Raw genomic sequence first — 14,207 nt, forward strand, 5'->3', positions numbered from 1 at the left:
ACCAAAGTTTCAGCTTGGGAAAAAAAAAAAAAACAGACAAATAACAACAGCCCCAGGGCAAATAATTCTATTTTCTTTAAGGTCCAAGTATTGTGGCTCAATGTTGTTGGAAGTGAAAAGATGGTTTTTCTGGGGAAATCTTTTTTGATGAGGGGGGTGGGGAATGGGGTGGTGTTACATCATTTTGGAGATGGAGGGAATGTTTTTCTCAAAACCAGGCACCCATGGACAATGCTCAGAAATTGGGCTGCTGGAAGGTGAGATCCCAGCAGGGCTGGCTGGGCCAAGGCTGCTGCTCCACACTGTTGGTACAACTCCATCCTGCTTTATTTTATTTCACCTTGAAAGAAGGACAAGAGTGACAAGCCAAGGGGACAGTGCCAGCAGTCAGGACAGCCACGTTCCCAAGCCCAGGCACTCGCCTGGGTATTGTTTAATTTCTTAGGGACGTAGACTCTGTTCCTGCCTGATTGCTCCTTTCTCCAGATCACCAGAGTGGCACAGCCAGTTCTCCTGGGGAGCCCTTGGGTCACTCCCTGCATTGTCAAAATTCATGCTTGGTTCCTGCTCCCATGTTGCCCTTGAGAGCTCCTCTCACCTGTGGCATTGAGCTCTCCTGGGCTGGGGCATGACCCTCCACCTCTCTAAAGTGATGGAGAGGGTTTCCTTAAGAAACAAAATGGAAAACAAAAGGTTCACAGGAGGCAAATGAACAGAAATTTTCTATTCCAGAGCAGGCAAAAGCACTGGACAATCTGTCCAAGTGGGATGGATATATCCCCTTGCTCAAGCTCTTCTGGAGGGTGGTTGAAGCCCAGACATTGGTGATGAGACCCCCAAAAGCTGGGCAGATCCTGGTCTAGCTCAGGATCATTCCTCATCCGAAAACAGTTTCATGGCAGATGCTGCAGAAGGAGCAGAGGATCTGCCCAGGTCTCCTCAAGCATTTGGGACATTTGAAGATAACATCAGCAGGTAGCCTGGAGCAGCTGGTCCATTGCCCCTCTGCCAGCTGCAGTTTTCCAGGGTTTGAACTGGCCCAGGCATCCGTGTTGCTCCACAGAGAGCAGTGACCTGGGATTTGTGGGATTTGTGCACCCCAAGGCTTGATCTGAGGACAAACCAGAGTGTGGAGTAACCAGGTCACCCCCCTGAGCACAGCTCCAAGGATACAGCACCAAAATCAGGACCCAGCACCATGGTGGTGACAGCTGGAGCCACTTCTACCAAAGCCCCAGGGTCCCCTTGTGCATCCAGCGTGATCTGGGGCATCTCCCCTCACACACACCTTTGGACATGAAGGCACCATGGGATATTTACAGGTCAATGACTCTTCTCCTGAAGAGGGCACGACCCTGACAGTGATTTTCAAACATTCCCCGTGGCCCAGTGATGCCTGGGAAGTAAAAGGAGATGCCCACAGCCATGGTCTCATTCCTCCAGGAACTCACTGTGCACTCCACCTCCAGTGTCCCAGAGCTCCCCATTTCATTCCCACTGGCTCCCAGTGCAATGCCACAGCAGCATCAGTCCTGCACCTCCCTCTCCTCTCCACTCATCATCCCTGGAGGGACTCAAAAGTCGTGTGGATGTGGCACATGGGGACATGGGTTAGTGGTGGCCTTGGCAGCGCTGGGGAATGGTTGGACTGGATGAGCTCAGAGCTTTTCCAGCCTTAATGATTCCATAACACAGGCACTGGAGGTGTACCTGGAGCTTGGGCAGCATCTCCCTCTGGTGGCAAAGGGACAAGAAGTTTTGGGGAGAAACTCCTCCCCAGTGTGATTTTCTCAGTCTGGCAGCATTGGGAAAATCTGGAAGTGCACCAGGTCATTGGGCCACAGAAGATGGGAAGGGTGGGGGAGGGTGTCTGAAACTGTGATTTGCTGCTGGAGTCCTCCTACTTCAAACAGGGCTTTAGAATTCACTAAAGAATAGGTTTAGATGGGATACAGGGAAGAAATCCTTCCCTGTGAGGGTGGTGAGGCTCTGGCACAGGGTGCCCAGAGAAGCTGTGGTTGTCCCATCCTTGGAAGTGTCCAAGGCCAGGTTGGATGGAGCTTGGAGCAACCTGGAATGGTGGAAGGTGTCCCTGCCCATGGCAGGGGATTAGAATGAGATGATCTTTAAGGTCCCTTCCAACCCAACCCATTCTGGGATCCTCTGATTAAATACAGGTTATTTCTACAGGCAGAGACCTGTGGCTCAGTGCTGGGACTGTACCAGCAGGCAGGACTTGGACCCTGGGTGCAACAGGGCTCTCACACAGGCTGGAAGCCCTTAAGGACAGACAATCCATATTATCCCACCTGATTTCACATTGCTCCCAAGGAGAAAGTGGAGCATGGCTCTCCTGTGACCAACTCTCATCATCAGGGAGCAAAGCTGTGGGAACACAGCCCTCACACAAACACCCTCATCCCTACCCCAGTCCTCTGCACCCTCTGTCCCCAGATTCCCCCTTTCTCTTTTGCCATTCCTTGATCTATCCAGGATTTCCACAACCACCTCATCTGAGGTCAGAGGTATCAGCTCATGGTGCACCCCTGCACTGTGGATGTGCTCTGAGAAATCAAATCACATTTAACCACATTTATTCCTGACTCCTGTGCACAAAAGTATTCTTTACTTTCTCAAAATTGTCTGTTTCTTTTCTGACTGGCCTGTGGGACAGTTTCATGATGGCTGAATCTTTTTCTAACACCCAACCTTAACCTTCCCTGACACATTTTCATGCCATTCCCCCAGATCCTGTTGCCCAGGCCCCTTCTTCACCCTCCCACTGGAAATCCCGACAGGCAACTCATCCTGGGGCTGCAAGAGCCAAGAGTGGGAAGCACTCAGAGCCCTCCACACTGATTTTCACCCCCAACACGAGACACAGACACAGCAAAGGCTGGTTTGGGGTATTTTCAAGCATAATTATATATTATAAAAAGTAGAAAACCAAGCTAGATAAAAATTCCTGCAATGGCCCGGCAGCACTGCTGCCTTCTCTGTGATCCACACAATGAGAAGGGCTCTGGAAAAGCCTCTGGAATTGCTCCTGCCTGCAGAGCACAGGCACAGCACAGGGGGCTGGGGTCCAGATGGAGACAGGGAGCCTTCATCTCCTTGGAATGTGGCTTCACTCCATACTCAGCACCAGCTGGGTTTTCTGTGCCCCAAGGGAACATCTGGCTGGGTCAGCCCTGAGCAGTGAATGCATCATGAAAGCTTTTTTTTAACAATTAATCACATGCCTGTGCCCTCCCTGCTGCCTTTCCTGCCCTGTGGCAGCAGCAGAGTCCTCCCCACAGTGGGACAACAGCTGGAGAGCACAGCCAGATGTGCTCCAGATGGCACTCAGGAGCTTGGTGGTGAATCCAGCAGATCACACCTCAATTGACATGTTAAGCCATGTCCTAGGCACAAACCTGTGCCCTGGGCACAAATCCATGCCCAGCCAGCTTGGTGGGAAGCACTGGCTATTTCTGAGACCAAGGTATTGATGGGTTTAGTTCCTGGCACAAATAAACCTTGCCTGCACTGTGGGTTTTATGGTGGGGGTAGAACTGGTTTGAGATTTGGCCTAAGTTTAGGTGGAAGCATCCAGGTAGATGTGGAAAATAACCTGGTAACCTGGTCTAGTGGAAGGTGTCCCTGCATGTGGCAGGGCTTGCAACTGGATAAGATTTAAGGTCCCTTCCAACCCAAATAATTCTGGGCTCCTGTGATCTGCAGCTGGAAGGGGACAAGGAGGAGGCTGGAGAGAAAAGACCACTTGAGGAGGCAAGACAGTAGGACATGGCTTTTGGTAGTAATTCCAGGTTCTGAGGTTCTGGTCTGCAGCAGGAAGAGAATCTGCAACCCTTTGCGACTCCCAAAACTGGAGTTGGCAAAGGCCTCAAGATAAACCTGGTGGGGAAAAACAATCAAGCAATGCTGAGCCTTACTTGAGGCCTTACTCGAGGCCTTACTCTGCCCAGAAAGGACATCCAAGAGTAAAACCCATAATTTTTCTGATTTAGGCACTTATTTGTCCTGAGAAAACTGCTTTGGCCAGCACTGCAGCCCCTGGAAACAGCAACCAGATCTCCACACTGGGACAGGCCAGCAGCTCGTGCAGGTACTGGTTTAAGGACACACCTCAAGTCATTGTCACAAATACACCAAAGGCAGAAGGCTCCAGCTGCCTGGCAGGTCTGTGACATAAATAAGCTCAATAAATAACCAGCCCTGGACTTTTAGGGCTTTTTAAGGCTTTTGAAGTTCTTCAAGACTGCCTCTAGAAGATGTGCTGGGAGGGAAGGTGATGTCCCAGTGATGGAGGAGCACTCTGCCCCATGGCAGGGGCACTGTGGGGACAGTCTTTGTCCCACCACCTCCTGCCATGCCCTGTTGATGAGACAGTCACCCCAGGGCTGGCCCAAGGTGACATTTACAGGGTCACTCTGGTCACCCAGACAGGTCTGTCCCCTCTCCCAGCTCCCCCAGTCCTCGCTGGGAGCATTTAGTGCTGGCCTTGGGGGTGGAGGTGAAGCATGGTGACCTCAGCTTGCTCCTCACCACAGTCCCCTGCAGGCCACAAGGGTGGGTGTCCCAAAGGTGATGGCACCCCACGAGGGCAGCCTCTGTCCCTGTGGGCTCTGAGCCCTCTTTGGGGAGACCTGTCACCCCACAGCTGCCCGTGTTGCCAAAGGAAGAGCTTCTCTGCAGACACTTGTGGGCACAAGCACCCAGGATTGGGCTGATGCTGGGCATCCCAAGGGACAAATTCCCTCCTCTTCCTCCTCCTCCTTCTCCCAGGCAGCCTGGGGGAGGCTGAGCTTTGCTGTCCCGTTGCACCAGGGCCATGCTTGTGGCTGTCCCTGTCCCAGGGGAGGTGATGCCTCCTGCACTTGCACTGAAATACACAGAGGAGCTCTCGGTGGAATCTGGGGAGAAGCCATTGGGGTGGGACGTGGATGGGGGAAAATCAGGCTCCTGCCCTGCTCCATCCTCCTGTGCCATTCCCAGAGCACCAGCACTGGCTTTGATGCCTCCTCCATTCCCCACTGCCAGTCCAGATGGATGGATGTCCCTCATGGGGAGGGAAAGGTTTGCCCCAGGCTCAGCACCAGGGGGTTTCCCCATCATCCATCCTCCAGGAAAAGCCTCTCCCACGCCACCATCTCCAAAAGCTGCATTGATCACGGACAGATCTCCTGTCTTCAAGGCCAGCTTCACCAGCAGCCAGTGGTGATGGTCTGTCCAGCTGTCCTCCAAACCCCCTTTGGACTGCAGCAGTGATGAGCTGGTCTCCTTTTTGGGTTCTGTCTTGGTCCCTTCCACTGGCAAGGACTCCTCATCTCCCAAAGTCCCTGAACTCTGCCCAGCTTGGGAGCTCTCTCCAGACCCCTCCTCATCCCCAGCTGCTGCAGAACTGCACATTGTCTCCAGGAATCCCTGCCAGATCTCTGTGGACTTGGGGTGGAGCAGGCTGTAGTAAATCACCAGAGCCGTGGCACCTGGAAAGGAGCAGAAAAGTGTCACTGAGGAGTCCCAGCAGCATTTTGGTCAGCTGTGGAGAAGAGGACAGATCTTGAGGCACCTCCAGATCAACAAGACCTTTGCAGAGATGCTGCTGAGAATCAGGTGTGTGAGCAGCACATCTTTCCAGCATTTATGGGGATGCAAGAATCCCACTTGAGCAGATTTGGGCAAAGGAAATGCACACTCAACCCCAAATTTAATCGGGATTAATTTGCAGACTGAAAGTTGCCCAGCAGGGAAATGTGTGCTGAAGGAAACCTTCCATGTCAAGCATCCTCTGGACTTTAAACCAGCAAGTTTTTAAGAACAGCTTCCTACTTATACCCTAAACTCATCCAAGACCACAGGAATTGCTCCTTTTCCATCCCATTTCTTTAACATGGTTGATCTGAGGGTCTGAGGAGTTGCACAACTTCCCTCTGCCCCCATCCCTCTGGGAAAATATGACCCTGCTTGGCACAAAGATGCTCCAAGGGCTGGATCCCTTCTGCTCTGGAGCCAGGCTGGGAAAGCTGGGGGTGTTCACCTGAAGAACAGAAGGATCCAGGGAGAGCTCAGAGCCCCTTCCAGGGCCTAAAGGGGGTCCAGGAGAGCTGGAGAGGGACTTGGGACAGGAGTCTGGATGTTCATTTCCTGAAACTACTCTCAAAATGTGCAATCCAGGCTCTGAAATCAATGTTCTTACCTATTAAAGACCCTGACATGACAGCCCCAGTCACAGTCAGGCTGTTCCTCAGCTCTACCTGCAGGAACCGGGTGCCCAACAGCAGCAGGAGCGTGTTCTCCATCAGCATTATCTGCAAGGCAGAGGGCAGAGACTCATCACTTATATCCTTCTGATGGCTTTAGATGTGCCTCTCACAACAGAAAACACCCATTTTCTAGATTTTCATAGACTTTTAGAATCACAGAATGGTTTGGGCCAGAAGGGACCTTAAAGCTCATCGTATTACACCCCCTGCCATGAGCAGGGACACCTTCCACTACCCCAGGTTGCTCCCATCCCCATCCAATCTGGCCTTGAGCACTTCTGTTATATTTTCCACCTAATTTATCACTTAAAACAAAGAAATTGTCAAACTGAACTTTCTGGAAGGTCTTCACCTACTTTTTACCACTGACATTGTAAGGCTGCCCCTAAAGAATCAAAGCCGGTGCAGAAGACACATCCACCTTGGTGACCACGCAGCTTTGTCAGGACACAGCAAAACTCTGGATTTTGAGCAAGTGGTGATGTGAGAGATGAAAACGGAGAGTCTGAAGCTGCTGCTCATCCCCAGCAGCTTCATCCATGTGGAATACAAAACAATTCCAGGTACTCACTGCATAAAACACGACCACCCTGGTCCTGGAGGGGCCGGGCCGGACGTTGATGTAGCAGAAGATGTAGACAGCTCCCAGCAGGCAGTTGAAGAGCCTCCAGCGGCACGGCTGGGCCACAATATCTGTCTGCTGGGCCCCCAGCCAGAAGGACATGAGCAGCCAGTGCACCCCTGCAGGGAGAAAGGACTGGATTTGCAAAGCCATGCCCAGGGGAGGCTGCAAACCTGAGCATGGCAGGGCTGACATTGTGTTGGAACCCAGGACATTCCTCTGACTGCCCTGGATTCTGAGACCATGGTATTGATGGGTTTAGTTCCTGACAGGGGGCTCAGAGACCTTGGCACAGAGTCAAGAACACCTGTGCCTTTGATTTTAACCCATGGAAACAATTATCAACTTTGTGTGAGGATTTACAAGCCACAAGGGTTTGAGTAGAATGTTAATGAATTTATCACAGGGTGAAAATGTAGAAATTTGGGGTTTTTAGAATGGGGGTTCAAGAGGCAAGATGGAGGAATCTAGGCATGTCCTGTCCTTCTTCTTCTTCTTCTTCTTCTTCTTCTTCTTCTTCTTCTTCTTCTTCTTCTTCTTCTTCTTCTTCTTGCCCTCCATCTTCTGCTGTGATGGTGGCACTTTTGGATTGGTTTAAAGTAGAGACAGACTGTCTAACATAGGTGATAGGTATTGGAAAATTATTGTAAATAAAGTACACGTAGTTTTTAGTATAAAAAGATAACACTGCCCCAAGGGTGGTCAGTGTGCCTCAACCTGACCTGCTAGACAGACCTCAGCAGGTCCAAAAAATAATATGATAGATAAGAGAAAATAAACAACCTTGAAAACCAGAGCTGAGGAATCTCAACTTCTTCTTTGGTCATGGGGCTGGGAAAAAAGACTCTTTAATACCTCGGGAGCCATTCCAGCAACACAAAACCTTGGGAGAACATTGGGGTGGGATGTGAGGAACAGGATCTCAGGTCTTACCTGCCACAGCAAAAACCCAGAAGGAATAGAGCCTGGCAAAGAGCACCAGGGCCAGCACCCGAGTCCCCAGCATCCCTGTCCTCCAGAGCAGCAGGCACAGGATGACAGCAGCTGGTGGGCTCAGGTGTCCAGGCTTCAGCAGGAAGGTGAAGTGGCTGTAGGAGACCAAAGCCCAGGCCAGGGACAGCAGGGACAGCCCTGCACTGACACCTGTATGGGGACAGGGGCAGTCAGGGCTCTGATGGAGGCCCAAATGCACAGCAGGGCCAACTCTCTGTGTTAAGGAGGTGTTGGTAGCACAGCACCCCCACACAAGCCAGACACCCCTTGATCCTGCCAAGTGAATCACAGAAAGGACCTTAAAGGCCATCTAGTCCAGTCCTTGCAATGAGCAGGGACATCTTCCACCAGACCAGGTTTCTCAGAGCCCTGTCCTGTGGTCGTGACAGTTTGGTCAGAGGCAGAAAGTCAGATAAACTTTCCCAGGAATTCTTATGGGGACTTTTGAGAAGGCCGAGAGAAAGAATTAAAACAATCTTGCAGCTGGTGTTTTGAAGAGTTGTTTTCTCATAAGATGTTTACCAAAGGGTGTCTTCTTAATTAGCCAATGGTGATGGGGTGTTGATTAAATGACCAATCAGGTCCACCTGTATCAGAACAGTGTATAAAAAGGAATGGGTTTCCAATAAACTTGGGATTAGTCTGCTGAAGGGAGTTACAGTTTATGTGTCACTTCACTTCATTCCTGACTCAACAGTCAACCGGACTTGAATGTTACCAGGGATGAAACTGGAGCACTTCAACTAAATCCTGCTAAATCTAGTCTCTGCGTGCTCAGCATCTCCCTGTGGATACCCTCTGAGTATCCAGAGTACCCTCTGAGTATCTCCCTGTGGATACCCTCTGTCTCCATGGACAGAGCTCTGCAGCCCCAGGGCAGCTCCAGCCCGGTCACTGCTATCGGACCAGAGATGGACAATGAGCAACTGTGACCTTGCACATGCCATGACTCCACACTGCAACCTCCCTCTTTGCACACCTGAAAGTTCACCTCTGGGGCAAAGCAGCCACCTTTGCATTCAGCCACAGCAGATCTTTCAGCCAGGCTTTTCCCTGCTGCTTCTCATCGAGGCTTCCCAGTCCCTCTGCAGCACATCCCTCCAGGGAGAACACGCACATCCCTCACCCAAACGCATCACCCCTGAGCCATCCTCCTGGGAACTCACCAGGGATGAAGCCTGCTGGGTCCACGGCCACCACGACATAGGTCTGGAGCAGGAGGTGAGGCAGGGTCTGCAGCAGGGCCTCCAGGAGCCGCAGCACACAAACATCCCCGAGCTGAGCCAGCAGCTCCCCGGCACCGCCGCCCGCCTTGGCCGCCGCCCGCAGAACATCCCAGTACCTGCGAGAGCCACCGTGACGGGATGCCCACCCTGGCTGGAGGAAATCTGGGGCTGCAGCCGGGTTGTGGGGGGTGGGTGGATAGCGGGGAGCGTCTCTCACCTCTTCCAGAGGCCGAGCTGCAGGAGGTGGAGCGCCAGGAGGCAGCAGCCGGGTGCGTGTCCGTCTGCCCGGAACCAGAGGATGCTGAGGAGCTGAGCGGCGTAGCCGGGCACCAGGCAGGCCATGGTCAGCCCGAACCAGCCCAGCTGCCCCCGGACAAGGTAGTGGATGATGGCACAGAGCCCTGGAGAAGGGCAGAGAGGCGGTGCTGAGGGATGACAGAGCCACCCCCCCCCCCCCCCCCCCCCAGCAACTGAGCGGTGCCATTCATAACCAGAGAATCCCAGAATGGTTTGGGTGGGAAGGGACCTTAAAGCTCCTCTCATTCCACCCCCTGCCATGGGCAGGGACACCTTCCACTATCCCAGGTTGCTCCAAGCCCTGCCCAACCTGGCCTTGGACACTTCCAGGGATCCAGGGGCAGCCACAGCTTCTCTGGGCACCCTGTGCCAGGGCCTCCCCACCCTCACAGGGAAGAATTTCCTCCTCATATCCAATGTAAACCTGCTCTCTGTCAGTTTAAAGCCATTCCCGCCATAACTCCATCTCCCAGCCCCTCTCCTGGGCTTATCTCCAGCTGCCGGCTCCCGGTGGCTTTGTCAGCTGAGGCGCAGCCACCGCCACCGAGGGGCCCGGCCCCCAGGAAGGCTCTGATAAAAAGCTCGGGCTCCAAAATAAACAAATAAATAAATAAGCGGGGAAAAAAAATTCCATTTTTCAAATATGAAGAAAAAACCAAAACCAAGAGGACTGTTGGGCCCGCGGGGATGCCGGGAGCAGAACCGCGCATCTCCCTAAGCGCGGGGCGCAGGGATGGACCCCCCCTCTCCCCGGGACACGGAGGTGATTCGGGATGGCCGCAAAGGCGTCACTGCCAGCATCCCATCCGCCTTTCCAGCATCCCATCCGCCTTCCCCCTCCCCTCCGCCGGAGCGCAGCCCCGCACGCCCCCGCGCATCCTGCGCGCATCCTGCGCGCTCACTCACGGGCGCCGCTCTCCGCCGCCAGCAGCGTCAGGCTGAGCCTGGGGACGGCCCCGCGCATCCTGGGCGCAGGACGGGGAGGAGGAGGAGGCGGAGGAAGAGGTGGGAGGAAAGGGAGGAGAAGGAGGAGGAGGAGGAGGAGGAAGAAGAAGAAGGAGCCGCCGGGGCCGGTCCCGCTCCGCCCGCCCTCACCGGGCACCTCCCCCAGTGTCCCCTCCCCGGGCAGTGTGACATCACGGTGCTTGCGCCACCCCCGGGGGCTTGGGGACACAGAGACCGAGCATCCGAGACCCCTGGAGCTGCTGTGCGCTGCCACAAGCCCATCCCGTATCCCCCAAATTGTTGTGCGGTGGCACAAGCCCGCCCCGATGTCCCCCGGGCTCCTGTGCGGTGTCACAAACGCACCCTAATGTCCCCCGGGCTCCTGTGCGGTGTCACAAGCCCACCCCGATGTCCCCTGGGTTCTTCAGCACCCATTCGATTTTTCCTCAAGCCCATCCCACTGCTCCCTGTGCTGTTGTTTGCTGGCACAAGCCCACCCCGATGTGCCCCAAATTGTTGTGCACCGGGGCACGGCCACCCCGATGTCCCCCGTACGATGTCCCCGTGTCGCGGGGATGTCACTAGGTGGCAGCTGGGACATGGCGTGCACAGAGCCATCGACTGATCCCGCTGTTTTCCCGCCTCACCACAGAGATGAAACCGCTGTGAAATGGGATCCCGAGCATCGGAGCTTGCAGGAGCCCTCTGGTGTGCATTTGCTTTTTATCCCAATTTCCAGCCCTGAAAGCCTCCAGCGATGATGCTTTTTAGAGAATAAATTCCCAGCAGGTCACTACAGGAAAAGCCACAAAAAAGGGGTTTAATTAAGGCAAAATATCACCTCTGGTTTTGGTGGTTTTTGCAGTATGCTGCAGGAAGCTCCCAGAACTTTGTACATCAGCTGGGATGTTGGATGTACCTTTGTTCCAGGACCTTCATACATTTATTGTTCAGTTTTTAAATTTTATTGATTCTTTTTTGCAACTCTGTCAATAAAACCCAGGCTCTGCTGTGTAACAGTAGCCACCAAACTGCTCAGAAATTTCCTTGCCTGGTTTTCCTACTTGTGGGAGCATCCCCAGGCTCTCCATGGGTCTCCAGCACTGCTTTTTACCAGGAACTTGGCATCTTTGCAGCCTCAACTCCATCTGATTGGGTCTGGGGGCCCTTTGGGTGTAAAGGACAAACCACTTTTCCTCCTGTCCCACTGCCCTGCCCCTATTTGTGTTTCATTAATTAATGATGTTGGACTGCTGGGCCCAGCTCCAGCGAAGCATTTTAATAAAGTCAGGGGTGTAATGAGGGCTCTGGAGCCAAGTGAAGCTCAGCCTTGGCTGTCTCTGTCCTCCACAGCAGCAAATACCACGTGGCCCATTCCTAGAAAACCCAATTTTTAACATACAAAGCACAACTCAGCCTCTAATGGGCACCAAAGCCTCTTGCAGACCTGAGAGTGGGATGGGGAAGAAGCATTTTTGCAAATTCAGCAGTGAGGATGCTGCCAGGGTCCATGCAGGCACAATGTGACCTTTCTTGTCACCCACAGAAGATGTGAATCTCATAATCTCATCCCCCCTGCCCTCCAACACCCCCATTCCCTCCCTGAGGAGTCTCAGCTGTCTCTCCTGTGTTCCAAGCCAGGAACAAATCCTGTGCCATCATCACCCCGGAGCTTTGCCAGGCAGAGAAGGAGGAAGCCAGAAGATATTCCCAGAGCTTTGCCAGGCAGAGAAGGAGGAAGCCAGGAGATATTCCCAGAGCTTTGCCAGGCAGAGAAGGAGGAAGCCAGGAGATATTCCCAGAGCTAGCCACCCTCCCCAGCTTCTCTGCCAGATCCCAGTTGCTCTGGCTGCCTCCCAGCCACTGGTTTGGCTGCACTTTTCTCTGCTGGATTTCAGCACCCAGGAGCCTCTTTTGCTAAAAAAACTCCTCGTGTCTTCAAGAAAGTGACATCCTGGAGAAGAGAAGGATCCAGGGAGACCTCAGAGCCTCTTCCAGGGCCTAAAGGGAGAGCTGGAGAAGGATTTGGGACAAGGGATGGAGGAACAGGACACAGGGAATGGCTTCCCACTGGCAGAGGGCAGGAGTAGATGGGAATCTGGGAAGGAATTCTTGGCTGTGAGGGTGGAGAGGCCCTGGCACAGGGTGCCCAGAGAAGCTGTGGCTGCCCCTGGATCCCTGGAAGTGTCCAAGGCCAGGTTGGATGGGGCTTGGAGGAATCTGATCTGAACCTGGCCCTGGCTCCAGTCCTTGGAGCATCTCCACAGCCCCCTCTGGACTCTCTCCAGCAGCTCCAAGTCTTTCTTGTGCTGGGGACCCCAAGACATGGGCTTGGTGCTCCGGGTGAGCTGCCCACAGGTGACATCACACAGACCCAGCTGTTCCTCACTTGCTGAGCCATTTTTCAGCCCAGATGTTTGGCTGCACATCTGTCTGCAAACACAACACCTCAGGGAAGGGTTTACAGGAAGAGCCCTGCCCTAAAGGATTTGGGGACCAGGGCGCATCTTCTGCAGATCCTTCCCTTGCCTGAGGCGATGCAGCAGAGCAGATCTGACAGATGATTGTGGATGATGCCAGGCAGTGCAGACATTAGATTTTTCCTCTGTAAAATGTACATTTCTCTTACTGTACAATGGTGATTCTTAGAGCAGCTGGTCCTGGCATCCACAAGAACATTTGCCTTCCTGGATTAGGTGCAAATTCCAATTCCAAAGCTGTTTGTGGGAGCTGCTGTCTAAAAGTGACCACAGCACAATTATGTGTAACCACGTTGTGGGACCAAGCACGTTCGACATGTATTTGACCACAAAAAAAAAAAAAAAAAAAAAAAAAAGCAAAAATGAGGAAAGAAAAGCACCCAAAGGAGCAGCCCAGAGAAACAAGAAGCCTGAGGGCAGGCTGAAAGCTGCTGACAAGGCTGAGCTGGAAGCCTCCGTGAAATAGTTGCTTTGATTGGGAAAGAAAACAAAGAGATCTAAGAAAAATCCCTGCAGGGCACGAAGGGCGAGCCCAGGGAGGCTCTCGAAGGGATGAGCTCAGTCGTGCCCAGAGAACAGCACCTCCCACGGAATGGGGCCGGATTCAAGGAGGAAAGAGGGATAAAAGAGAAGTGAAGATCCCTTTGCAACAGGCACCTGAACTCGTAGAAATGTCTGTAAAAAGCAGGAAGCCATTGGAGTAATCCTTGGTGAGTAAGGAGGATGCTGTGCTCAGAGAACTCTTCTGTCCATGCCAAGAAAATAAAGACAATAAAACTAAAATTGGTGGGCATGGGCTGTAATAATTTCCATAAATAGATATGGCATAAAATATCTTATGTGCCATGCAGGTAACCTAGTAATGAAAATGTTTTGGTGAAAAAATGTGAAAAAAACCCCAAACCACTTTTTTCTTTTTTATTCTGAACTCTTCAATTTCTCTTTTCCTCTCTCATTTTTTCCCTACCATTCCCTAGTGCAGATCTTTTTCATGTTCTTAATTGTCCAGATTTTCCCTCCCAACAGCATTAATGATGTAAAATTAATGACAGCCCATTAACCCTCTTCCTGAATTTCCAAAGAACTGACTTCCCATTTAACATAGGTTCAGTGGGTTTTATTTTAACATTCCAGCTGATGATTATTTTACTTCTATGGTGATATATTGTTCATGTTTGTAAGGAAATATAAAACCTCTGAGAACAGATGGAAACAGATCTTGAGTGAGCTGCTGTGGCCAAAGGGTTGCTCAAAGGGAGGAGGCCCAGGGTGGTTTTTCTCATCTCAACACATTTCCCGAGGCAATGCTGCAATGTTTTGAAAGCCAGACCTTGGTTCCTCTTAGGACAACAGCAAAGAGGATTCACTGGGTGCCCCC

At 52.5% G+C, this 14,207-nt stretch overlaps 1 protein-coding gene across 1 annotated transcript; it reads right to left on the minus strand.

The window, feature by feature from the left end:
- Positions 1–2,900: 2,900 nt before the first annotated feature.
- XKR5 (XK related 5) lies at positions 2,901–10,368 on the minus strand. Its single transcript, XM_066547604.1, has 7 exons — positions 10,311–10,368; positions 9,325–9,508; positions 9,048–9,223; positions 7,822–8,031; positions 6,838–7,007; positions 6,200–6,311; positions 2,901–5,489 (listed from the first exon to the last, which is right to left on the minus strand). Exons 1-7 carry the CDS (start codon positions 10,366–10,368, stop codon positions 4,438–4,440), a joined length of 1,962 nt encoding a protein of 653 aa, XP_066403701.1. The 3' UTR covers positions 2,901–4,437.
- Between the last annotated feature and the right edge of the window lie 3,839 nt (positions 10,369–14,207).

This window comes from Molothrus aeneus, chromosome 3, assembly GCF_037042795.1.
Source record: "Molothrus aeneus isolate 106 chromosome 3, BPBGC_Maene_1.0, whole genome shotgun sequence".
Lineage (NCBI taxonomy): Eukaryota > Metazoa > Chordata > Aves > Passeriformes > Icteridae > Molothrus > Molothrus aeneus.